Below are 23,861 nucleotides of genomic sequence, written 5' to 3' on the forward strand. Positions count from 1 at the left end.
TGACCAATCAGTCGACACGGTGCCCACGGCTAGCCCCGCCCCCTCGTGTCACGTTCCATATAGCAACGCAACGTAACGCTACATTTTAGCATTTAAGCAAAATATACAACGTGTTCTGGGATGTTACAGAGGTTTGAAGTAGATATGTACGGCTCGTGTTGCTTTCTATAATAAAACAGGCATGGCTTCATGCTTTTTCAGGGAAGACATTAGGGTATTTTTATATGACAACTAACCAGCAGCTATCGTTAATTAGCCACATGTGTGCCCTCAGCGCTTCGTACGCTGCTCATTAGGAAAACATACGTTATTTTAGAAAAGAAAGAAGCGTGTTGGATATGTACTGTTATTTTTTGTCGTCTGACATAAGTCCCATTCATGTTGTTAAGATACAATGTAGGTCAGGGGCGACACGAACGTTTAAATACAACATGTTCAGGCTGCACTGGATAATGATTTCAACTATACGCAACATTTACGTTTAGCTTAAACGTAAAAGTTACGTTTGCCAACCATTCACAAAAATACTACTGTAGATCCAAGTCATCATAATTTAGTGTAGACATAATACAATGCGCAGTTGAGCTCAAGAAGAAATATAAGAAAGTCCCATTTCCTTGAAGGATGTTGTTGACGTAGCGGGGAAGCTCAACGTAACCTACGTCATGTCCGATTCCTCAATCCTCGCTATAGAAACAACGTAACGGGAAAGATGGCGACGGTGGTCTCATTTCTGGGTGTCGTACGCTAACGTTACCGAGGCGAAGCGATGTCCTTAAAACTATCCATCGGATAAAGAGTTGACCATATTGATTTCACGTAATATAAACTGCATAACCGGTCACTATGGAGGAACCGTGGGATTTTGAGTTTTTGTCTCGCATCGCGGACAGCTGTCTGTCGTTCCTGTCCGAATTTGTTGACGACTGGCTCGCCAACGACATGAGAGTTTCCATATTCAAAATCTTACTCGGCTGGTTGATTGTAAGTCTCATCGCGATTCACTTTGCATGGAAAATCTACGGGAACACAGTCAACGATATGTATTATCGACAAGGTGAGTTTTCTTCCACCGTATCTCCACATCACTTGCTATATAAACCAGTGCTCGCCCCGTTGGCTTCATCTCTGTTGCTGTTGATGTTCAGGGACCGGACAGAACGGAGGCACACCTGACACGGCACCCCACCTGAGCGGATGGTAGGTTTCCGATCGTCCATGTCGCTTCAAACAGGTAGACTATCCTCCTCACACAGTCTGGTCCAATTGGAATAGGCTAAGCCAGTGTGAAAGCTAGTTTTAGGGTCTTTGCCTAGGATTTCTTTTTTGGGATTGAGTGAACATCCTCTAGTTAATTATGGGAGACTGGCTTTAGTGCATACCGTGTAATTATGTCCTCTCAATTGAAGCTGCAGCATTTGTTACCAACATATGGTGGTGGGGTAAGGAAGCATTGTAGATGTTTTATCATACTTCATTTATAATACAGTTACTGCTTTCTAAAAGTGGTTTGTTAGTAATGACATTGTGTTATTCTTGCAGGGAAAGCAAAGCAGGAGATGCCCCAAAGACTCATCGAGATTGACAGGACAATGGTGTTGGACTTTGGACTTTATCCAAGTGAGAGCTGGACTCCAGTGATGAGACAGTAAACGCACATTTAAAGTTGGCTGATGATGAAGCATCTTCAGTGTGTTCATGAATGCACTTTCTGGCAACTGCATAGAAACACATCTGTTATGCAAACCACCAGTGTCACACTGATCCACTGTATCAACTGCATAGTGCTGTGAGATATTTATTTTGGCTTGTCGACATTGGTCATTGTGAAGAACCTCACTCTGGATACTTAAGTTGTTCTGCTTGTATAGTTATACAAAGTTATACAAATGTGACAAATGATGGGTTTGTTTTTAAATTAAGAGTGCTTTAAGAATACTGTGACGATGGCGGAGTAAGCAGACATAAAACTCTAAACTCTAACCATGAGAAAAATAATTGCTTTGAACGATGTATGGAAGGAACCAAAGACTGTATTTTTCAAGTCTGTTGGGATACTGATCCACAAAAAGCAAGTTTACATCGTCCATGATTTTTGCAAGAAAGGTTCCACTGTGTTTTTTTATAACATTCAAGGAGCATATTGTGAGCTTAATGTGAGATATAAATATATAATAGATATATTGTGCCTGATTTGAGTGTTCATCCCCCTTGACCCTTTTTTCTAGAATTTCTCACAGTGATCTTCTGTGTCAAAATGAAAACAAATCTCGACAAATTTATCAAAATTAGGTTAAAATATAAAATTATAAAGTATTGCTTACACTAGCAAATTCACTCTGAGACACAATTGAAGTGCACAGTTTGAATAAAAATCACCTGTTTGTAATCAAGGGGTGACCGATGATGGAACAATATATATTTGAAAACCATCATCAGCTGGTTAATACATTTTATTGGCAAAAACTAAGTAACAGCCTTATTAAGGAATCTGTAATAAAGTTAAAATTAGGACAATTATACAAAATAATTACAAGGCACTGCATATTAATGAGGGAGGCCCTGAGATGCAGTTATATACAGGGGTAAAAAAACAAAGCTAAAAATGGCTTAAGAATAACTGTCCTGTGCTGGTCAATTCGGTGTCCACACCTCCGTTCAATTCATAATTTGAAGCAAAAGGACATGAAGATCGTTGTTCACTCTGTCCCCATCTCAGTCAAAGGTGCTTGAGCAGTTTTGCAAAGAATGGGGGAAAAATGCAATATTCAGATCTGTAAAGTTGAAACCCACCTATCTATATTTGATAGATAAAGCTGTAATTGCTGCCTAAAGTGCCTCTTTCATTGAGGGTTAATCATGTTTACATATTTGTGCTCTTCAACTTGTTTCATTTTGAGTTTTTTCTGTTAATGTGTCAAAAGCGTAGTTAATAGTCGAATCAAATACAACATTATAATATGACTAAATCAAAGGGGCGCTGAATAAGCCATATTGCAATCAGCTATTGTATCTGACAAGTGACAACAAGTTAGTAGTACATGAAAATGATCTACAGAGTCCTGAACTGAACAACAAACTCAGAGACCAGCAGCAAAGATAATACGACATGTTTTGTGTAAATAGCTTGATTGATATTAAATTTGCTGTGTTAAATACTGATGTTTTAAATGCTTCTAATTGCAAGAGCTGGTTTGTATAAATATTTTTCAGTGATTCTTTTTTTTTTTTTTTTTTTGTTTCTAAACATGTTGTTCCCGGCTAAAACCTTAAAGCTGATCACAATACTGCTGACATTTATTTTTGTTTTGTGGTTGTTAGAATTGAATATAATACCAGACTTGCTTACAAGTAGATAGTTGAACAAAAAACAGGTACGACAATACCAAGTCAAATACAACAATTAAGGAATTTATTTATCCAGATTTGCTGGACCAAGATCCTTTTATTTCATATGCGTTACAAATCATCTCATGCTAATGGGAATGGGTGGAATAAGTAGCATGTGCACGTCCATCACATTGGTGCAGGTTAGGCCAGGTACAAGTAAGCGCTGCCCAGCAGAAAGACGTGTAAAAAAAGTGTAAGAATCATTGTTGGTAAGGAAGCTGTGGATGTCCAGCCCCTGTGCCTGTGCCTCTTCATACAACCCCCCATCGGTGATGGCCCCTGCTGCCTCAGTGGGTCCATCTTGACCATCAGTTCCACCACTCAGGAAGACGGGACCATTAGGCGGAAGCTTCATGTCTCTCAGCTCCAGTCCAACTAGCAGCGCCAGCTCCTGGTTCCGACCACCTCGACCCTTGCCCGTCAGCTCTACGGTGGGCTCTCCTCCAGCTAACAGACAGGTGGAACCCCATCCTTCTGTACGCCCTTCACCCAAGACCTGCATGGTACGGCAGAGGTCCCAGCTCTCCACGCCTACTTCAGGCCCCAGCCTTAGCAGCTCAGCCGCAATCTCCGGTGGAGGTTCCTCTCGAGAACAGGCAAAGCGGGCCAGGAGGCCGTATAGTCGGGAGACTGACCTCACATCGCCACACACTCCTGGTGCCAGCACAAGAGGGCGGAAACCTAACTCCCGAGCACGGCGACCTGCCCATTTGAGGGCAACGCTGTTGGAGCCAATCACAGTATTGACAACACGTCCTGATGTATTGGATTTGCCTTTATTCTCCCTCCACCTTGGCATTGGTTTTCCAAGAACTTCCTTTACTGAGGCTGGTAGGCAGTTCAACAGCTTGTAACGTTCAAGGACTGACAAAACTTCTTCAGGCCACACTTCACTCCACACGGTGGGGCCACTGGCTATCAAGTCCAGAGGGTCCCCAATTACATCGGACAATATCAGTGAAACCACCTGTGAAGAAGTGATATGAGGGTACATTATTTAAAATAAAATACTGCTGGGATGAGATCCCCCACTGCAATAAAAAGCCAATTAAAGAAAAGTATGTTACCTGAGCTGGTTGAGCACAATGCGCAAGCCCTCCACCCTTTAATACGGAAAGGGCCCGCCGCACAGTGTTCAGCTCTTGAATAGTGGCACCGGCACCCGCAAGTTTGCGGGTGACATCCTGTTTCTGTTGCAGTGAGATTGGTGGGGTGGGAGCAGGTAAGAGCGCCGAGCCTCCACCTGAACACAGTTGCGCCACCTTGTATTAGAGATTTACATTTAAAGACATGAAGGAAAATAAATGAGAATAGATATTTATTTTACCTGAAATCAGTACAAGTAGCAGGTCTTTCTCCGTCAGTTCACTGGCTAACTGCTTGATCCCTTCAGCTGCCTTCTGGGCATCACTGTCGGGCAAGTTGTGTTTCGCTCCCTCCATCACTCTGATGCGACTGTTTTCTTTTAACAAGAGATGACTGTGATGGAAGTGAGACATTTTATTATACTGCTGAATCTTATTTTTGTGTAATACTTAAAGTTGTGTACATACTAAGGCTTTTGCTTACTTCTTTCCATGTTGCTGTAATGTCTGCTGAATCCCATGTGGCACGCTTATTATTCCTTTAACCAAATGATCCCCCACAATCCTCTCTGCCTCAGCAGCCATACCCAGTACAGCTTTTCCAAAGCCAACTAAGTGCACATTGTGCTTAAGTGTGAATTTCTGACCACTGATAATGACTGAGTCCTCTTTGCGCTCTATACTCTGCCGGACCACCGCGTCTGGCTGCACAGCTTCCACTGCGGCTGCAAACACCTTGCGTGCCCGTGAGTCCATTGACATTTTGCACAACATAGGTTTCCTCCTGCCCACGTGGACCAGAAAAGGCTGAGGCCGAAACAGGGAAAGAACACGGGCCATGGACAGTTCAGTGGGTCTGTGAAAGTAAAAAGTCATAGTTTAAATGGTTCCTACAAAAACATGTTTAAATACAGTATTGTAGTAAATACTGTTGAAAAGTTTATATATAATCAAATTATACCACAGTGAGGTAATTGCAAAACTTGAATTACTAGGACGATGCATTGAAGATTAAAATGCTAGTGACATTTGCAGCATTGTAATAAATAAAGCCAAAAACAATTGACTGGCCAAGAGATCTACATATTGTAACATTGTATTATACTTCACATTAATAAGCTGTACAGATCTGAGACTGATTGGTAGCTCTGATCTTGCCCGGTTAAATCTAAAGCGTTAAGAAGTACACGAGTGTGTGGTGCTGTTGTCTTCCTATTCTACTCACTTAAGTAATAATGTGTTCACAAGTCACTTGCTAGCTTACTCTTAAAGGCTGAAAACAAAGTGTTCAGACCATTGCCTACCTTTTGTGTTTAAAACAAAAATCATACGTAGATAATAACTTATCCTAAGCCAGTTACACGTTTACCGGTAAAACGGTGCTTTCTAAAGACCCATGAGGTGGCCTACCTGTGACAGTTGTAAATGGAATATGAAGCCTGTGGAAGCCTGTTATATGTCCTCCAGCTCAGCAGTCAGGCAGTAGAGCAGAAATCTGACCAGAGACTGACTGGAGTTGTGTACCCTGTGTGTAATGATTGACTTGAATGCTCCACAGGACAAATCGAACCACTAATCACACAGCTGTGCATTTGTCAGTTGTTGTTTCAGAAGAAGAAAAAAGAGTAGCCTATCTGACAGACTTTGGAGCTATCCGTGCTGCAGCATAGTTCAAAGGGTACAAAACCAAAACTATGCGTTGAATTCATGTGCACACTGGTTGCAAGTCTTGTTTTCTATGAGTTACATGAGTAATGTCTAAAAAGGCATGTAGCGTGCACTGTTTGTTTGTGAGAGCTGAAATTGTACAATTGAAATTCTCAATTGTAGAAAAGGCAGCTAGGCAAGCAAATTATATTTGATGTAAAATGTTGGTACTGAGCCAATGTGACTCTTCTTCTCAAAACCCCTGACACAGATTGAGGTCATAGTGTTGGAAAGTTGCCTTTCTGATATGTTTTTATGCTTATTCAGTATAGAACAGAACAAAAGAAGAGTGTGCCATGTCATCACGCAGCACAGATAATTTTGAGGATGAAGAATAAAAACTGTTTTGTAAATCATTAGATCAGCAGAGCCCATAAGAACTAGCACATTGCCTACTGGGGTGGTTGATTTAAATTAGTCAACCATCAGCAATTGTGTTGTTCTGTTGGTGTCTTTTCCTTTCACATCCCTGGTTTTATGAGGCTATTGTGGGCAATGTTGCAAGGGCTGCTATATAGCAATATTGGATGCTGATTTGACTTTTGCACCAATGTTAAGTACTTTGATTTGGCAGACAGATAAGCCAAAGACAGACAGCCCCTTCTGATTGAAAATGTGTGGATAGAACATGCATTATGTCATGATAGCATGTACAGAATGACATATACCGTGATAGAGGATCACCTCTGCCTACTTTTAGAACACAATTGGTTAAATGTAAAAGTACCGTAAATGTAATTATTTGTTCGCATTAGACTTTTCACGAAATATAACTGTTGGTGTTGTAACACTTGTTGAATTACTTTAATATATATAGAGTTACTTAACATTTACTACTTTTTTATTGTGCTATGTCTACGTCAGGCATAATGTTTAAAGGTCAAAATGGTTGCCGACACATGATGGGAAAGATACATTGTTGAACGGATGATATAACTAATAGTACAATAGTATTTCAGAATCACCTTTATTTGCCAAGTATGTGTGCACAATGCACATACGACTGTGTTGTTGTTTTGCATCTCTCTCGAAATACTTACACAGAAGCTGCGTCTCCCCACTTCTGCAGATCTCCTCCTTGTGCAGACGAAGCTGCCTGAGTTGTTTTATTTATGTTATCCGCAACGTGCCTCTGTGCCTAGATAATAACTTGTGTGCACACGACAATGACGACATGTCACATTTCGTGATTTTATGGATCCGTAGGTTATTGTTAATTCACTAATATTGTTTATGACTTTGGTACTAAGTATTCAACTATCGCGATAACTACCATACTGCTTTTTATACGGCGCGATTTCTGCCCAATGCGCGAGTCAGGTGACGGGTTGCGCGTCATCGACGTCGAGAAGGCGGTGCTTGGTTTTCCCTCCCTCCCCACTCCCAGGGATCAGAAGTATCGCAGGCGGGCTTTCGTCGCTGTTTTTGAATTATACTGCTTTAAAAGAACTGTTAGCACAATTGTAGTTCATATCCATAAATCTGAATTAAATTACGTGACATCTGTAAACCGATTTAAAGTAACCCGAGGGCCTGCGTCCCCTCAGACACAGAGGCCACAATGAAGCTGACGGACAATGTGCTGCGGAGCTTCAGAGTTGCTAAGGTGTTCCGGGAAAACTCAGACAAAATCAACTGTTTTGATTTCAGTTCAAACGGAGAATCTATTATTTCCAGCAGCGACGACGACTCCTTAGTCTTGTACGACTGCCAAGAGGGAAAGTAAGAGCGTGTTTTGTTCATTTTGGTCTGTTGTTTTTGACGTTAGCTCCTCGCTACGCTAGCTAGCTAGCGAGGCCTGCTGCTCTGCGCTGCAGAGCGACTGAATGAGCCGCAAAATGTCACTCAGTTTCTGTCGTCTTACTTTACGCTAGTAAGTTGCGGTAATGTGCTGATGTCGTATTAGAAGTAGATAACAATCAGTTAAAATCACCTGAGTTGTGACGTTTCAATCAAATATGCGCATTATTGGCTGGTATGTTTGAGTTCCCTAAATGTACCTCGCAGGGGTGGATTTCTGGGCTTATGAATTAATGTAGTAGTACTAGTAGTACTGTATGAGGCAACGTTAAGTATTTGGGAAAATGCTTATCATTAATCTGTCAGTATTCATTATTCAGAACATAAAGATTTGGGATGAATAAAAAAACAGTTATCTGTATGTCGAAGGTGACATAGAAAGTAAAAACCATAACAAGTGGACTCAATTATTTGTCAACATGCATTGATATCGTACAATGATTTAAATGCATATTCTCCCCTCCCTCCCTCACGTTATATGATTTGTGGCAGACCCAAGAGGACTCTCTATAGCAAAAAGTATGGAGTGGATCTGATCAGGTACACACATGCTGCAAACACGGTGGTCTACAGTTCCAACAAAATCGATGGTATGTTGATGCACAAATACTTTTTTGTAGTTTAAGCATGACGTTTCAGTTTGTGCCCAATATGATACTGTTGATAGAATGAGCAGCGAATCAAATATCACAATGTTTCTTGGTCTCAAATCATAATGTGATATATGATATGTGTTGTTAATAATGGGTAGATAGCCAAACATGTAGAAATATTGTTGTTGCATTTCACTTGGTGAAACTGCACTGCTGCTGGATTGCGGGACACACTACTCGCTTTGGTCTGAGGTAGTTGTTTGTACAGTTTGAGGGTCTGTGATTCTGCCCCATACAGGAGCTAACTGTACAAGTGACTGCCTTGCCCACGGTCGAGTCAATTCATCGGACCTGCTTGTCATCAACTGCTTGTTTCTTGCTGCTGCTGACGACCAGGTTTGATGTCTGACATGGTAATACTGTTTTTGTGTTATCTTTCTTGAAGACACTATCCGATACCTTTCTCTTCATGACAACAAATACATCCGCTACTTTCCTGGGCACAGCAAAAGGTGAGATCTGGATTCAGGCTGGTATGATTGAACCTTCATTTTAATGTGTTGAGTTAAAAGTTCCTTGGTTCTCATGTTTTCCTCTTCTTTTTTTGTGTAACCAGAGTTACATCGCTCTCCATGTCTCCTGTGGACGACACATTTATTTCTGGCTCATCAGATAAAACAATCAGATTGTGGGATTTGCGGTCACCTAACTGCCAGGTGAGTCTGTTTTTGGTGAACATCCACTTTTGTTGCACTAATATGTAATTTGAAATTGTAAAAAAAAAAAAAGGCATATAGCTGATCTTGACTCTCTTCTCATCTGTCAATTTCAGGGTTTGATGCACCTGCAGGGGAAGCCAGTGTGCTCCTTTGATCCAGAGGGTTTAATTTTTGCTGCTGGAATAAATTCAGAGATGGTTAAACTTTATGATCTGCGGTCGTTTGACAAGGTAAGTTTGATAGGAAATGTAAAATTAAATGGCTTTAATTTAATGGGAGCCAAATATTCACGGCGCCTCTCGTCAACAGGGTCCTTTTGCAACCTTCAAGCTTCAGTACGACCGGACGTGCGAGTGGACAGGACTCAAGTTTAGCAATGACGGAAAACTCATTCTTCTTTCGACAAATGGCGGAGCCCTACGTATCTTAGATGCTTTTAAGGGTGCTGTGGTACATTCCTTTGGGGTAAGAGATGAAATGCACAATGTGTAAAACATGTATCAATTGAAATAGAAACACAAAGACAGACTTCACATCTACATCGCACAGTTAGGACATTTTGTAAGTGAAAATAACAAACGTTTGGAAAACCCTGACAAATCCCTACCTGTTCAATGACACTTTCAAATGTAATTGAGTTGTCATTTGTGTTTTTTATAAAATGAGGAGGAACTGAAAACTTCTCAACAAATTGCTCTCTTTTGCAGTACTAATATGCATAAAATAATTGCTCATGTACGCTGTTAATTCCCCCATAGGGCTACAATAACAGTAAATGTGTAACACTGGAGGCGTCATTCACTCCGGATTCACAGTTTGTTATGATCGGTAAGTTTCTCACTTTTGGAAATACAGTCATTAATTATTTCATGTAAGGCGTTTGTTTCATCACAATCATTAAAAGCCCCAAGTCAGTTTGCATCACACATTTATTTTTTGTTTTGTCCATATATTTTAGGCTCTGAGGATGGAAAGATCCACGTGTGGAATGCGGAGAGCGGCATGAAGGTGGCTTTATTAGACGGGAAGCACACGGGACCGATAACCTGCCTGCAGTTCAACCCCAAGTTCATGACGTTTGCAAGTGCCTGCTCCAACATGGTGAGTGGCGGTGTGCACAATAAACGCTTCTCAAGTAGATCCCTTTATGATTACGTGTGAAGTAATTAAGTAGTTTAACACAAGGGGTCTCAGCCTTTTGTATTTTAGGGCTCATAAAACATTCAACGTGACAAAAAAAAAAATCCAAACTAGGCTATAACTGGATGTTATACCACTTTCAGCTGTAATGACAAAAATAAATGTTGTGCTTACCTTCAGCATCACTGCCAGACGACGTGACTCTAAAATGAAGGGTGTATTCACGGTCATATTTCCTCACGACAGGTTTTTGAGCTTTTATCGGTGCAGTTTGGTCTCCTGTCTCTTTTTTATTGTTTTAAAAAACGACCCATTTTGAGGCAACATGAACAAGTTAACGTTTGTCTCTGAGTGATGATGTGTTGAGATTAGCGTGGCAGTACTCGAATATACAGTAGCTGGTCAAAAAACTAATGCTTTGTTTGAATTACAATGTTTTTTATTTGTGTGAATTTCTGAGCACATTTATATATAAAAATAGCTTGATTTGTAAACTATCTTAAAGAATAAAGTTTTAATTGAATCTATCCCTTTGGCTGTACATCTGCGTCCCACTAGGTGGCGCTCTGAGGCCCAGAGAATAGCGGTTTAACATGTCATCCAAGTGTTTTTATGAGAATTAAGTGTTGATACATGTGTAATGTGAGGTCACTGAACGAAGCATTTCAGAGTAACAAATGTCTTCGTCGCTTTATTACACTTTTGTTATGTTTTTTAGTAACACTCTTGATGCCCACAGTGCACAGTCTAAAACTGTACAGACGTGATACAACTTGTGAGTGAATGGGAGCTTTTCACGTCATATAGCTCAGACAGGAAAAGGGATTTAGATTCTAATATCTAAATGTTCACAAGACAACGTAAATGTAGATTAGATATATGTACTTCAAGTGTGAAACCTCACCTCTATGGAGCACCGAGGGCCCACAAAAACACCAGCAATTACAAAATGGTTCGAATGTGACGAAACATTTTGAATGCTTTCTCATTTTCAGGCATTCTGGCTCCCAACCATCGATGACTGAGGACGACAAAGTGAAGGCAAAGCTTCTGTTGAAGGCCAAAAGAAGCAGCGGAGCTCAGCACAGCCACCTCCATGTAAATTTCACAGGATTTGTTGCTGTTAAATTCTAATTGTAAATAAGTAGTTTGCAGAAATGGATCATTTGTCTATTCTTTTTTTATATTTCTATTTAACATTAAACTGTTTCTTTGAAAGATGTTGGTTTTGTCAATTTATTATTGTGTACGTGTGTATTACACACAAGTCATCGAGAGATGCAATGATGCAAGTCATATTTATCTGGTTCAACCACAGATTTTTTTTAATGAATGAATCCATCCAAACCCACTGAAATATGTCTTTCATTTTTGTCCTGATTCACAGTGGTATCACTTTTTAGAAAGTCTGTTTAAAATGGCCGAAGCCTTGAGACGATTTCGTGAACATTATACAGCATCTTTGCTATAATAATCACATCTATATAACACTTTTGAAAGAAAATCATTAGATTTAATAAGATAGAATAAAACTCTAAAAACATTTGCTGTTTTTTATCTAGTTGATATGATTTTCTTTTAAATCTGGTTGTAGTTATCAGTGTAATCTTCATGTTGGATTTCCAGTTAAAACTATTTTGAGTAAGTGGGAACCTTGCAAAATCAGTTTTATGTTTGTGGCTCTGAGGTTGGTGAAAATGCCGTCGTCACGGTCAGGTGATTTATAACAGCAAAAACATATTACACAATCTGTCGACCTTCACAGCTATGTGTAAATTGAGATTGACAAAGTTGGGTTAACTTTCCAAAAATTGCACGATCCTCTTAACGGCTGCTTTATTGTTTTACAGCCCAAATCATTGATCTGTGATTCATAAACAGCAGGATATTGGCGATTGTGCTCATTAATAGATGAGTGTTCCACTTCTGGATGTTAACAGGAAAACAATAGTTAAGTGGGGTGTCTCCCCCCTGAGATCTCTCCTACCAAAAGCTTTCTCACGACAGTACAGCCGACTTGAATTGTTCTCTGCTCAGAAATTAGTAATTAGGTTTGCAGGTCAAAGCCTCTCCCTCAGCTCCTGCTGTGTTGGGGGTGTCACAGCCCAGTACCCAGTGCTGGCCAGTCAGTCAGTGAGAGCTAAATTTGGGAGAGAGGTGATCAGGTTCCCTGTCTGTGTGCACATGATACTGTCCTAGTTACTTGAGCGATGCCCTGGACACACTGTCATAGTCTCTCAGCGAGTCCAGACACACTCAGCGATCTTCTTCTCCAGCAGTCAGAGCTGCACTTTGTCACGTGAAGGAAGGTTCTCGGCAACAGGTTCCTCTGGTTGGACTTCAGTGTCTCTTGGCTGTACTGAATATTTGGGGAATATTTGGTGCTGTGGAGCTCCCGTCCCGTTTCGTCTTCTGTCCTTTAACTCCCCTGCTGCAGTGCTTGGCGGGAGGAAGAGACTGCTGACTTGCCATGTTTCTCGCACTAGTGGTGACCCAGGAGCTGAGGGACTTCCTGGCCAGGGCAAGAGGTGGAGCAGTGCGCCTCCTCAAGGTGCGCATCCAAGACGGTGAGTGACCCGGGACAGTGGACTGTGGAGCAGTCCAACATGGGGATAATTGGGTCTCAGTGGTCTGTAAGATATGCATCATCCATGATATTAGTTTTGTGTTTTAGTATGTTTTAAAGCACCTGTTTGATTTCTAGCGTACATAGACTGCTTTGAGAAAAAAATAAACACTTCTTGCACAATCTGTTAGGCAACTCTCCAGAACTTGTCATGTTACAAATTGACACTGAACAAATCACTGTCATACGTGAAAACAAGTTGCAAGGAGCATTTATTCCTTTTTTACTTTTCTTCTGTTTCATTTGAAGGATATTTAGAGGTGAACGTATTCAGTCTTCACAGGGAAAAAAGCAAAGAAATCATGAAAAATATACAGTTTTGTGTAAGAGAGATATATGTAAATAGTTTTATTTTATTCATTATTTGTTGACCCTGCAGATTTTTGGGACCCCTACTTTATTATTTCATCTATACCTAAAACAGTGGCTTCCAGTGGCTCAAAACGTTTTCAAACTAAACATGTCCCTTTTCCATGAGCTGTAAACTCTTTGTTCTTCAACCAGACCTGTGGTCTCCAACATGGGGGTCTATACCCTCACAAGGAGTCGGGAGTGTAACATCAAGTGGTCACAAAATGATTATAGAAAATATTCAAATATTAAATGTACGTTTACTTTTAAGTATCTTTTCTAACCTTTGCTTTTTTTTTTCTTGTAAAAATGGTTATATTTAATGTTAAGTTATATTAAGTTTTACCTCTAAAATGTATTCTCATGAAATTAAAAATAATCACTGCAAACTCATGTTACCGTTACATTTCAATTACAAAATCACAAAATAAATAAAATATTGTTCGTCCATTTAAAAGAATCTGTGAAAGATTGTGGTGATACCTTTGTGACTTGAGTGTCATGGTAAAACATGAAAAGTGTCCGAAAAATATTTAAGAATTTACCAATGTTTCAACATCACAGTCTTTTGAAGACAGTCACGTCAAAACGTTGGTAGATTATGAAATATGTTTTGCACCGTGGCTACGAGTGTGCGACTATTTTCCTTTACGCGGTCACTACCTCTCCAACACACTCTCATCCTGAAAACATGAACTGTGGCTTAATTGAAAACCATTTTAGAATTCTCATTATTTTCATGGGAGTAAGACTCAGGCATCACAAGCTTTGTATTCAGGGGCCACGAACCCAAAACAACGTTGCTAAACCCCTGCTATGGGCTTTATCGAACTTCTGGGAAAAGAGGATTGTGGCAGCTGTGTGAGGGCAGACATCAGTATGCCAGCTGAGCAGTGGAAAATGGTCAGTGAGGCAATATGTCTCTAGCTACTAGAAGATTATGAAGGTGGACCAATATGTTCACGAGGTGTTTATATCTTGTTTTGGTATCTGACACATTAATCTGACTCGTGACAGATGCATTCTGGGGCTATCTTTGTGAGCCGTGCCTCTCCTATCAAATATGCAGCCTCATATTTGAAGTATTGATGTCAACAGAGATAAGCTTGGCGCTACAGAGACGCGCCATCGCAAAGCAAAAAGACCGTCAGGCCTGTTTTACCTCCTTGCTGCAGCCCTGCGGTCTTTCCAGGCGTCACTTGGCTATTTTGAGCGAAGTGTGACGCGACCGAGCTTGCTCTCCGCTGCCCATGACACTCATGTTCGCTTCAATGTCAAAAGAGAAACAAGATCATTCTGGTCGATTTCATCACCGCTGGCTTTGGCATGCCACTTGGTTTCCTCTCACCAAACTGGTCAACTTATGATTTTATATTATTATTATTCTAAACATGAAGGAAAAAAAAAGATTCCTGAAGTGAGTCATTTACATAAAGTCTAATACTAATACAGACCTATAAAACCAGGGAGTAAGAGAGAATGGCTGATGGAAAGCGTGCGTGTGCAGAGCTGGAATGTGTTGTGGCTCAGAATAGCAATGAGCCCCAAGAGATGGTCAGGAAAAATCTCCCTGCACCCCACAAGGACATCAGACTTCTGTGTATGTTTTGTGATTTCCAAGCTCGCAGAGTTTGGGTTTTCTCGCCTGGTTTTGTCGATTCCATTGAGAGACTTAACCTCATCCTGTCAAGGCAGTCAGAAATCAATCAAAAGTTAGTCGATTCCTTCTTTCGCCGCAGCACATGGAGCAAACAGTGAGACCTCGTGGACCGAGATGTTCGGTCTGACTTGAGTTTGAGTCTCATGAGTTTACACGAGAAGCAGTGCCGAAATAAATATTCAAACATTAATCGGAAAATACTTTCATAATCAACCAAAAATGCCAAACTTCTCTGTTTTGTAAACACGGTAAATTGACTACTGTAAACAAACAAATCAAAGATATTTCGAGGTTTCCCCTCAGACTTAAGAAAATTAAATATTGTTTACTATTTACTGGCATTCTAATCGATAAAACATTCTGCTCCTTAGTCAAAATAAACATCATTTTCAGTTGCACATGTATTTGACCAAAATAAAAGAATTAAGTTTGATAACTGTTTTTGGCAAGACCTTATTTGGATAGTCCGCCTACAAATGGTTTATCAACCTGGAGAGCAAAGCTTGAGTTAAAGTTCAACTAATTTATTAGGAGAATGTGTTTGCCACATATACTCTCTTACACTAGTTCAACTAATAAGCTATTGAAATATTACAAATACTATATATATAACTACATAATTCTATAACTATTTTGTAGGCTGACAATCAAAATAAAGTAAAAAAAATTGAGAACATAGACCAGTTTGTATTTAAATGCCACAACATGAATTTATATTGAAGTTATTTATATTGTACTTGGACATATTAATACTGTACTTAAGACTATAGTCTAACTCGACTGTAAGTGTTAATGTGCTCTGTAAAGGGCGTGCTGCATAAAGGGGGTAAGGTATGTGATGGGTGCTGCTCTGATTTTCAGAGCAGCTGGTGCTGGGAGCCTACAAAGAGCCTGAAAAGAGCTGGGACCAGGATTATGATCACTTCCTGCTTCCACTCTTGGACGACCAGGAGCCCTGCTACATCCTGTACCGCCTCGACTCCCAGAATGCACAGGGCTACGAGTGGATCTTTATATCGTGGTCTCCTGATCAGTCTCCAGTAAGTCAATGGTCTAAATCAAAGCAGCAAAGATCACAATATCCTGACTTTAAGCTCCCTAGAGACCATGATGTTTTTAAAAGAACCACAAAATCCTGCACTCGATCACTTGCTCTCACTTTGTTAACTTGGTCCTCAGACAAAAATCATACAGGCAAATAGCATCATCACCATATGTGTTATGAAAACTATTAACCTGCTCAAGCAGCACCTCCAAAGATCCATACAAATTAATGAGGTCCTCTGATTATGAACACAACCGTACTGGCATCATCCAGTTGTACGCAGTCATAGAATGTGTATCATATGAAATGTACATGTCAAGAAATGGATATGTATGATACAGAGGAGGAATATTGATAACATTGCATTAGGCCTTTAAAAAGCTGAGTTTAAAACCATTGCTGTTTTTAGCTTGGTGACATATATCTAATTACACGTATCTGTTCGATTGTCAAGGTGATTACAATTGATATATAATATAACTAAATACATTTACTCAAGTATTGTATTTGGATACTTATATTCTACTACATGTATTTATAGCTTTAGTTACTTGTTACTTTGCAGATTCGGATCATTAATAACTATATAAATAATAAATACCCGACTACCCATTTTAAATATAAAGAAATAAAAAGTAGCTCCATCTTTACCAGCTGCAACAGTCAAGTGATGGATACATTATTGCATCCCTAACTATAAATCAGGGATATGATTCTGAAATGGGCCTTTCTGCATAAAAAATACTTTTTCCTATGTAATGCTTGTACTTTTGTACTTTTCCTTGAGCAAGAATTTGAAGGCAGGACTTTTACTAACTGGAACAGAATTTGTTTTTACCATAAGATTGCTTATTTTATTTAAATTAAAGATGTTACTTAAGATACTTCCTCCAACGCTGGGTGTTACTTAGTAGTATTTCAGTCTTTATTTCGATCTTGCCTGAATACGGCGTCCACCTGACAAACATAAATACAGACAGTTCATATATTTTCCACTCTGTTGGCTGCAGGTGAAACAAAAGATGTTGTATGCTGCCACCCGTGCCACAGTGAAGAAAGAGTTTGGCGGTGGCCATTTGAAGTATGAGATGTTCGGCACAGCGGAGGTCAGACATTTCAAAATTCATTATAATTTACTGTGACAGATGTGATGACGTGTTTTCGACGTTTTGTCCTGTTCTGCCTTTAAAGGGCCTTTTGTTTTGCTTGAAACACTAGGAGGACGTCTGTTTGCTGGGCTACCACCACCATGTGTCATCCTGCTCAGGTCCTGCCCCGCTCACGTTAGCCGAGCAGGAGCTCCAGAGGATCAAAATCTCAGAGGTGAGAGGTCAACATGCCCTCAGCGGGGCCGTCATCGTTGTATGTGCTAAGGTCTGCTTATGTCTGTAATATAACTCCCTTTATTTGAAATGTAACTTTTTGTTGTGGTTTCCTTTTCAGGGCCGAGTTAAACAGGTATGTTGATGCATTTTTATATTGTTAATTTTTTTATATGAATTCAGATTTTATAGGCGAATGAGGATCTACACATCTATTGGTTGTTATAAGTCATACTTTATAAAAATTATATATTTGTAGGAAAAATGTGAAGCTATTATCCAATAAAACACCTTTCTCTCTCGCTGTGTGTGTGTGTGTGTGTGTGTGTGTGTGTGTGTGTGTGTGTGTGTGTGTGTGTGTGTGTGTGTGTGTGTGTGTGTGTGTGTGTGTGTGTGTGTGTCTGTGTGTTTACTGCCCCCTGCAGGTGAAGACAGAGATAAACGTGGATAGTAAGCACCAGACACTTCAGGGCCTCACTTTCCCACTGCAGGAAACAGCCAAGAGAGCCCTGCAGCAACTTGCCCAAAAACGCATCAACTACATACAACTGGTGAGCCCAAGGAGTTGATATAAGACTGAGCTTTCTCCCTAAAAAATATGTTACAATCCATGTTGATATAATCTGCTGATGTTTTACTTTGAGAGAAAAGCATCCTGTATTGAGTGCATTATTACTGTGTTTCAGAGGTTGGATGTAGAGAAGGAGACAATCGAGCTGGTTCATTCCAACCCGACAGAAACTCGTGATTTGCCCCGCAGAGTTCCCGTAGACACTCCACGATACCACTTCTTCCTTTACAAACACTCCCATGAAGGAGACTACCTGGAATCTGTCGGTATGTCACTGATTTCTTGTACTTTGATAATCGTCTTCTTTTCTCATCTGTACAAGATGTACAGGAAGGCATCACACATCTTTACACTTGCACTGCAGATGCGGAGAGAAAGAGATATTATATTGATGTTTTGTATATATATAGACCCCTTAAAACGAAGCAATAGACCCCTTTCTTAACATTTCTTATTACATTTGACACTTGAAATAATAAAGGCCCTTGCAAATGACAAGGTAGCAAAACATATAAGCCATACTTCGGTCTTTAATTTGTACCTCTTTACTTAAAGTTTTGACTAAAAAAAGAGTAAATAGATTATTTGAAATGACCTCTCATTTTGTGAGGGAAGAGCCTGGAAGACGTTCAAATCAGGGAGTAAAAAGTATAAAATAAATACCCACTGTACGCAATATTTTTTTGACATTGTCATAACGTAGTGTGTTGCAGCAAAGTACTGTCCCATTCATATTTACACCATTTCAAGCCCTTACAGCCCGTCACACTCAACCACTCAACAGGTGACTTCAGTAGGTCCCTGAGGGTTCAGGGTTTGAGGATTGTGCCGATACAGGAAAAGACAACGCGGTGCTTAGAGAAGCCGACTACACTTTCACTTCGTAATTATGATGCAACAGTGGATGTCACTGAAGTAGGTCTGCCATGGCCAAACAACAATGAAGAAGGCCTCCAAAAAGCGCAACTAAAACACGATCCTAAGAAATTAAAAAAATCTGTTGCATGCAGGCTATACAAAAAGCTTCTTTTGTGAGATCCTGCTTCACTTGTGGCGTGTGAAGGGCATAAGCTGGAGGAACACGGCCTCCAGTAGAAACTCAGTTCACTCGTGCAATATCTATAAAACTGTTCAATATCAATATTTCCTTTGTGCAATAATGGAGATTCAACAGTTCGGTTATATTTTGCTTTTTAACAGTTTAATAGTATATCATATTTTTAAGAATGCTTCTTTTTATTGAGTATGATCATTTGTTCAATGACATTGCTATATTTACTACGTATTCTTTTTTTTTTTTACTTATTTGTTACTTTTCAAAGTAAGTAAATACACATGAAATGAAATGAAAGGGTTGTCACTGTCTCTTCATCTTCTTCAACATAGATCCCATAAGTTTATGATAATTGTCAAACCTGGTACATCATTTGTTTTAATGGATGGCCAAATGGTGCGTCACTTTAAATTTTGCCACCGCAAGGAATTGTGGGGTGGCATCATCTTCTTTCCTTTGGTAAAGGAAGCTCCAATGTATCCTATGCTAAAGGAGCAGGAAGCATTCAAGCACCTTTCCTCCGCATTTAGAGACTTCAAACCGCTCTCATCATGGCGGCGACTTAGATACTTCCAGGTCATTTCACTCCGTTAGGAACCTTCCGAAGCAAAAATAACTTTTTGACCGCAACCCTGGTCCATGTGCTCACTGTATCCCTCCCTTCTTACAGTTCTTTTGAGTTAAACATTGTTTAATAAGTTGAGTTTAATTTCATTTATAACCTTGGACTCCCTATTTGTCACATCTCGATGGGTTCTTGGGCAAGTCACTCAACCCCAAGTTGTTACCGTAGCTGTGCCTGCATGGTGTGAATGTTGTATGAATGTTAGTTAGTCCTGGTGGGCAAGTGGCATCTTGGTTGGTATGAAGCCTGCCATCAGTGTATGAATGGGTGTAAATGCGTGAATGATGACATATAGTGTTAAAGTACTTTGAGTGCTCGAAAGTCTAGAAAAGCGCTGTGAAAGTACAGTCCATTTACCATGAAGAGGCAAAATTATCTAATAAGTTATTTAATCATTGTCACCCTTCAGACCAGCCTTTAGGGGATTTTGTCCCCAGATTTTCAAACCACCACATAAACATAGAACATTTACTTATAATGCTTATGAATCGTCATCTTCTCTTCTCCTGTCTGCAGTGTTCGTATACTCCATGCCTGGATACAGCTGTAGCATTAAGGAGCGGATGTTGTATTCCAGCTGCAAGAGTCGACTACTGGAGGATGTGGAGAAAGATTACTCTTTGGAAATTGCTAAAAAGGTAATGAAGGGTCAGAACATTACATAACACAGTTCCATACACGGTTGTAGCTACCAGTTGGAACAGAGGTCATGTTCTCTGTTTATTTTTATTTTAAAGGCTGATTTCTGTCTTTCTTTGACTCAATATATTTATATATATTTTTGGCATAAATAAGTAGATAAAGGATCATTAGTTTCCTTCACCAGAATTGTTCTTTTAGCTGTGTGAAGAGGCTTTGACACAGACGTTGTTGTAAATAGTTCTTACGGAAAATATAACTGAACAATATATATTGTTGTATATATACACATACATACTAATAGATGTTATTTATGTTCAGTCTAAAATTCAAGCTCTTCATTTCATTCACCTGCATGCTTCTTTATATTTTGCGTTTATGTGTAGTTGGAGATTGATAACGGAGATGAACTGACAGACGAGTTTCTGTATGATGAGGTCCATCCCAAGCAGCACGCTCACAAACAGGCCTTCGCTAAGCCCCGCGGCCCAGCCGGGAAAAGGGGACACAAGCGCCTCATTAAAGCGACAGGACAGACCATACAGGACAGCTAGAGGGCGGCGCGTTTCTCCGAGTTGAGTCTGCAGTTCCAGCCCTCCCTATTTCCCCTCGTCAGGCCCAGAGGCACAAGCACAGTGATGGGTGCCCTCTGTTGTTTGTGTACTGAAATACTTGTGCTGTATAACTAATATGTTTTTGAAGAAAAATATGCTGATAAATCATCTGACTCTCCCACAGACAAATCAAGTCTTACATGCAAATATATATTTTAACATACAAACGTTTATTGATAACTTCCTCCATTTAAAAAAGAGTCGGGCTGGAACCCTGGCAGATGGCCTTGTTATTGTGAAGCTATGTGTCTGTTCTAAAATAGGTCTGCAGTTTACAATACAATAGATGTGTAAAGAATTGTACATGCTTAGTCAGATGTTTCACTCATGTCTGGCCTTCAATACAAGTTTTGTATCAATAACGTTTGTTTGACAATATGAAAGGAAATTCCAAATAAATTGTGTTTATACTGTGGTATTAGAAATTCTTGGTTCAGATTTGTGTGTTTTTATCAAGCATGCAATATTCAATGCATAGACATACTTCTTGTTACATGTCTGTAAATGAATGTAGTGTTGTTGGCCTGTTACATTGAGATGAACGTGGGGTAATAATTAACTCGTGGTTTTAAATTAAACCAATGGCCGTATATTCAGGCATCCAGACATGACTGCCTCTTGTCACGGCAGTGAGGTTGCATTGTTTGAAAGACTGCACTGTGTTGATTCGACTGCATGGAAATCAATTCAGCAGGAGTTCTGGCAAGCATAGTGTCGGAATGCAGAGCAAGTACACATGCAACCATCGTCAAACAACAAATCAAGACTTGAGTTACGAGATCACTTCCCATAACTGTTAACGGGTCTCTTAATGCAGAACCGCTTTTTTTCCAAGTTGCTTTGGATGTCATCTCAGATGCTGGATCAGTGTGTGTACATATTGTTAACTTCTTCCACATGCCTATGCAAAGCCTGCTCGGAACAAGGCCGCTTTTTTAGACCGGTACTAACCATGTGCACACACTGTAGAGGGGCTGCTCTCTCTTAGTCTCTTTATCAACTAACTGGCCATAAGTGTATTGGTTGACTAAAAAAAAAATTTAAACTGATTAGTTGCATTCATGGACAATAAAACAATTGGGAATGGTGGTGCTCAGTCATTACGGAAACTAAACTAATAGTCCACAGCCTTGCTTGGAGCGCTGTGAGACATTGCTCTCAATGACAATGCTATAGGGATGTTTAGCAGGATTAATATTTACCATGTTCATGATCTTAGTTTAGCGTGTTAGCGTGTTTATTATAATTAAACGCAAAGTGCAACAGGCAACAGTACAGCATGATGGGGATGACAACAGTTTTGCTGGGATTTGGTCAAAAACAAAGGTCTAAATAAAGTCAAAAATTGACCTGATGGTGGCGCTATATCAAAAGTCAAGGGTTACCAAAACCAGTCTGTATCCTCTGGGGACAATGCATCTCTGTACCCACTACTAGATATTTCAGTCTAGACCAAAGCAGTACACCAACTGACCTAGTATGGAAAATTAATTGGTCACATTTTAAGAGGCATGCATAATGCAACACGACAAAGATCTGCAAATTAATTTGCTAGTTTCAGGCAATTGAAGCTTTTCTCAGAATCTTTTGGAACGCTCACATTTTTTTTCCTCGGAGTTGAAAGAGTACAACAGTGATGCATTGTCCCACATACCAATCCACTTACCAATTCTGAGTATCTAGTGTTTTCACAAGGAAATAAATAAGTAAAGGATCAGTATGTCGGTGGGTGTACGTGGGGTTGAGAGGCACTATTGTGCCGCAATCCAGCATATAATGGAAATAAAGATGTTTGTTAATTTAGTTTGTGCACAGAGGCAGTGAAATAAATATTTTGAAGAATATTTCATTAAGATAGTGTTTTCTGGTATTAAAAAAAATGGGAAGGTATTTTACAATATACAAACAATGGCTGTGATGGAAACACAACCAATATGGTAGTGAATTACTATTTTCAAAACAATTACAATAATAACTTGTGGTTATAGGAACAATAAGTATATGCCTTATCTGTATTTATACATTTTGCCACTTGAGAATGTGTGTTTTTAGTTACAAGAGAGTTCTACTGGTTACAGGTGCACGTTAGAAGAAGATCTATAGTGGTTATAGTGCCTCTGCATTGATAAACAATATGCACATGTTGCTGTAAGAGGACTTTACTCGATGGCTTTACTGAGCCAAATACATGCTGTCTAGTTCACATACTTTTCAAAATATGTGAAAAGAAAAAAAACAGCAACAAACCTTGGGATAACCTGCATTAAGACCATGTATGTATTAGGAATTGTGGCTAATTAGACTAATTAGAAGATAAAAGCAGATATAACAAAACATTTCCATTTCATGACTGCCTTTGTATGCCTATAGAGTTCTCAGTAGTGCAGCAAAAATGCAAATCCCAGAATGGAGTTTGTTTTGTAATTCAAAACGAATCACCTGCACACTAATGTAATTTTGTAATGAAAGCAAACATTTGTTCGTGACATATAAGGTTAACCTCAAATCCTATAATGACATCAAGCTGAGCACAACAAGCTTTTTCATAAATGGGAAATGCAGTTCGGAGTAGTTTCCAAAAGTCCAAACAAGAGCTGAATTACTCAATTAGGTCATAATAAATCAGCAATATATGCTGATCAATTGATCATTTAAGTAACTGGCAAAAATGTTCACTGGCTGATGTTTGATAAATGTGAATATTTACTACTCGATCGGACAAAATAAGACCACACTAATGAGAAGTCACTTTGGACTCTGAGTAATCAATTAATAACGACAATGAAATTGTAATGAAAATAATAATTTGATTTAGCCTTAATCTAAATACATTGGATTTTCAAGGGATACAATTTACCATGGATTTGGATTAGTGTGTGCAAAATCTTCTTTCCTCATATTTAATGTTTTTGGCCGTCTT

The 23,861-nt window shown here is 39.6% G+C and overlaps 4 protein-coding genes across 5 annotated transcripts; 3 read left to right on the top strand and 1 right to left on the bottom strand.

Moving 5' to 3' along the window:
* The first annotated feature begins 792 nt into the window (after positions 1-792).
* tcta (T cell leukemia translocation altered) lies at positions 793-3,137 on the top strand. Its single transcript, XM_079218414.1, has 3 exons — positions 793-1,057; positions 1,149-1,200; positions 1,543-3,137. Exons 1-3 carry the CDS (start codon positions 847-849, stop codon positions 1,583-1,585), a joined length of 306 nt encoding a protein of 101 aa, XP_079074540.1. The 5' UTR covers positions 793-846; the 3' UTR covers positions 1,586-3,137.
* Positions 3,138-3,448: 311 nt separating this feature from the next.
* On the bottom strand, positions 3,449-7,331 carry glyctk (glycerate kinase). Of its 2 annotated transcripts, XM_079217739.1 has the most exons (5): positions 7,223-7,331; positions 4,960-5,331; positions 4,718-4,869; positions 4,458-4,633; positions 3,449-4,357 (listed from the first exon to the last, which is right to left on the bottom strand). In XM_079217739.1, exons 2-5 carry the CDS (start codon positions 5,313-5,315, stop codon positions 3,467-3,469), a joined length of 1,575 nt encoding a protein of 524 aa, XP_079073865.1. In that variant the 5' UTR covers positions 5,316-5,331; positions 7,223-7,331; the 3' UTR covers positions 3,449-3,466. The 2 variants fall into 2 exon arrangements, with proteins under 2 accessions (XP_079073865.1, XP_079073864.1); XM_079217738.1 differs by lacking the exon at positions 7,223-7,331 and having other exon boundaries at positions 4,960-5,479.
* Positions 7,332-7,589: 258 nt separating this feature from the next.
* On the top strand, positions 7,590-11,646 carry wdr82 (WD repeat domain 82). Its single transcript, XM_079218033.1, has 9 exons — positions 7,590-7,904; positions 8,475-8,572; positions 9,021-9,087; positions 9,192-9,291; positions 9,408-9,524; positions 9,604-9,759; positions 10,053-10,122; positions 10,253-10,395; positions 11,430-11,646. Exons 1-9 carry the CDS (start codon positions 7,744-7,746, stop codon positions 11,457-11,459), a joined length of 942 nt encoding a protein of 313 aa, XP_079074159.1. The 5' UTR covers positions 7,590-7,743; the 3' UTR covers positions 11,460-11,646.
* A 1,113-nt stretch (positions 11,647-12,759) lies between these two features.
* twf2 (twinfilin actin binding protein 2) lies at positions 12,760-21,356 on the top strand. Its single transcript, XM_079218472.1, has 9 exons — positions 12,760-13,001; positions 15,933-16,111; positions 17,127-17,222; positions 17,335-17,439; positions 17,560-17,574; positions 17,864-17,989; positions 18,125-18,275; positions 20,205-20,326; positions 20,714-21,356. Exons 1-9 carry the CDS (start codon positions 12,905-12,907, stop codon positions 20,879-20,881), a joined length of 1,059 nt encoding a protein of 352 aa, XP_079074598.1. The 5' UTR covers positions 12,760-12,904; the 3' UTR covers positions 20,882-21,356.
* Positions 21,357-23,861: the final 2,505 nt, after the last annotated feature.

This window comes from Taurulus bubalis, assembly GCF_910589615.1.
Source record: "Taurulus bubalis genome assembly, chromosome: 5".
In the NCBI taxonomy this organism is placed as follows: domain Eukaryota; kingdom Metazoa; phylum Chordata; class Actinopteri; order Perciformes; family Cottidae; genus Taurulus; species Taurulus bubalis.

Bases quoted from the DNA above. Each gene is read 5' to 3' on its own strand.
- tcta (XM_079218414.1), top strand. From the start codon at position 847: ATGGAGGAACCGTGGGATTTTGAGTTTTTGTCTCGCATCGCGGACAGC. The intron at 1,058-1,148 runs GTGAGTTTTCTT...GTTGATGTTCAG, and splicing joins CGATATGTATTATCGACAAG to GGACCGGACAGAACGGAGGC. The intron at 1,201-1,542 runs GTAGGTTTCCGA...TTATTCTTGCAG, and splicing joins GCACCCCACCTGAGCGGATG to GGAAAGCAAAGCAGGAGATG.
- glyctk (XM_079217738.1), bottom strand. From the start codon at position 5,351: ATGACTTTTTACTTTCACAGACCCACTGAACTGTCCATGGCCCGTGTT. The intron at 4,870-4,959 runs GTAAGCAAAAGC...CTTCCATCACAG, and splicing joins TTACAGCAACATGGAAAGAA to TCATCTCTTGTTAAAAGAAA. The intron at 4,358-4,457 runs GTAACATACTTT...ACTTCTTCACAG, and splicing joins ATTGTGCTCAACCAGCTCAG to GTGGTTTCACTGATATTGTC.
- twf2 (XM_079218472.1), top strand. From the start codon at position 12,905: ATGTTTCTCGCACTAGTGGTGACCCAGGAGCTGAGGGACTTCCTGGCC. The intron at 17,223-17,334 runs GTCAGACATTTC...TTGAAACACTAG, and splicing joins AGATGTTCGGCACAGCGGAG to GAGGACGTCTGTTTGCTGGG. The intron at 20,327-20,713 runs GTAATGAAGGGT...GTTTATGTGTAG, and splicing joins CTTTGGAAATTGCTAAAAAG to TTGGAGATTGATAACGGAGA.
- wdr82 (XM_079218033.1), top strand. From the start codon at position 7,744: ATGAAGCTGACGGACAATGTGCTGCGGAGCTTCAGAGTTGCTAAGGTG. The intron at 8,573-9,020 runs GTATGTTGATGC...TCTTTCTTGAAG, and splicing joins CAGTTCCAACAAAATCGATG to ACACTATCCGATACCTTTCT. The intron at 9,292-9,407 runs GTGAGTCTGTTT...TGTCAATTTCAG, and splicing joins TGCGGTCACCTAACTGCCAG to GGTTTGATGCACCTGCAGGG.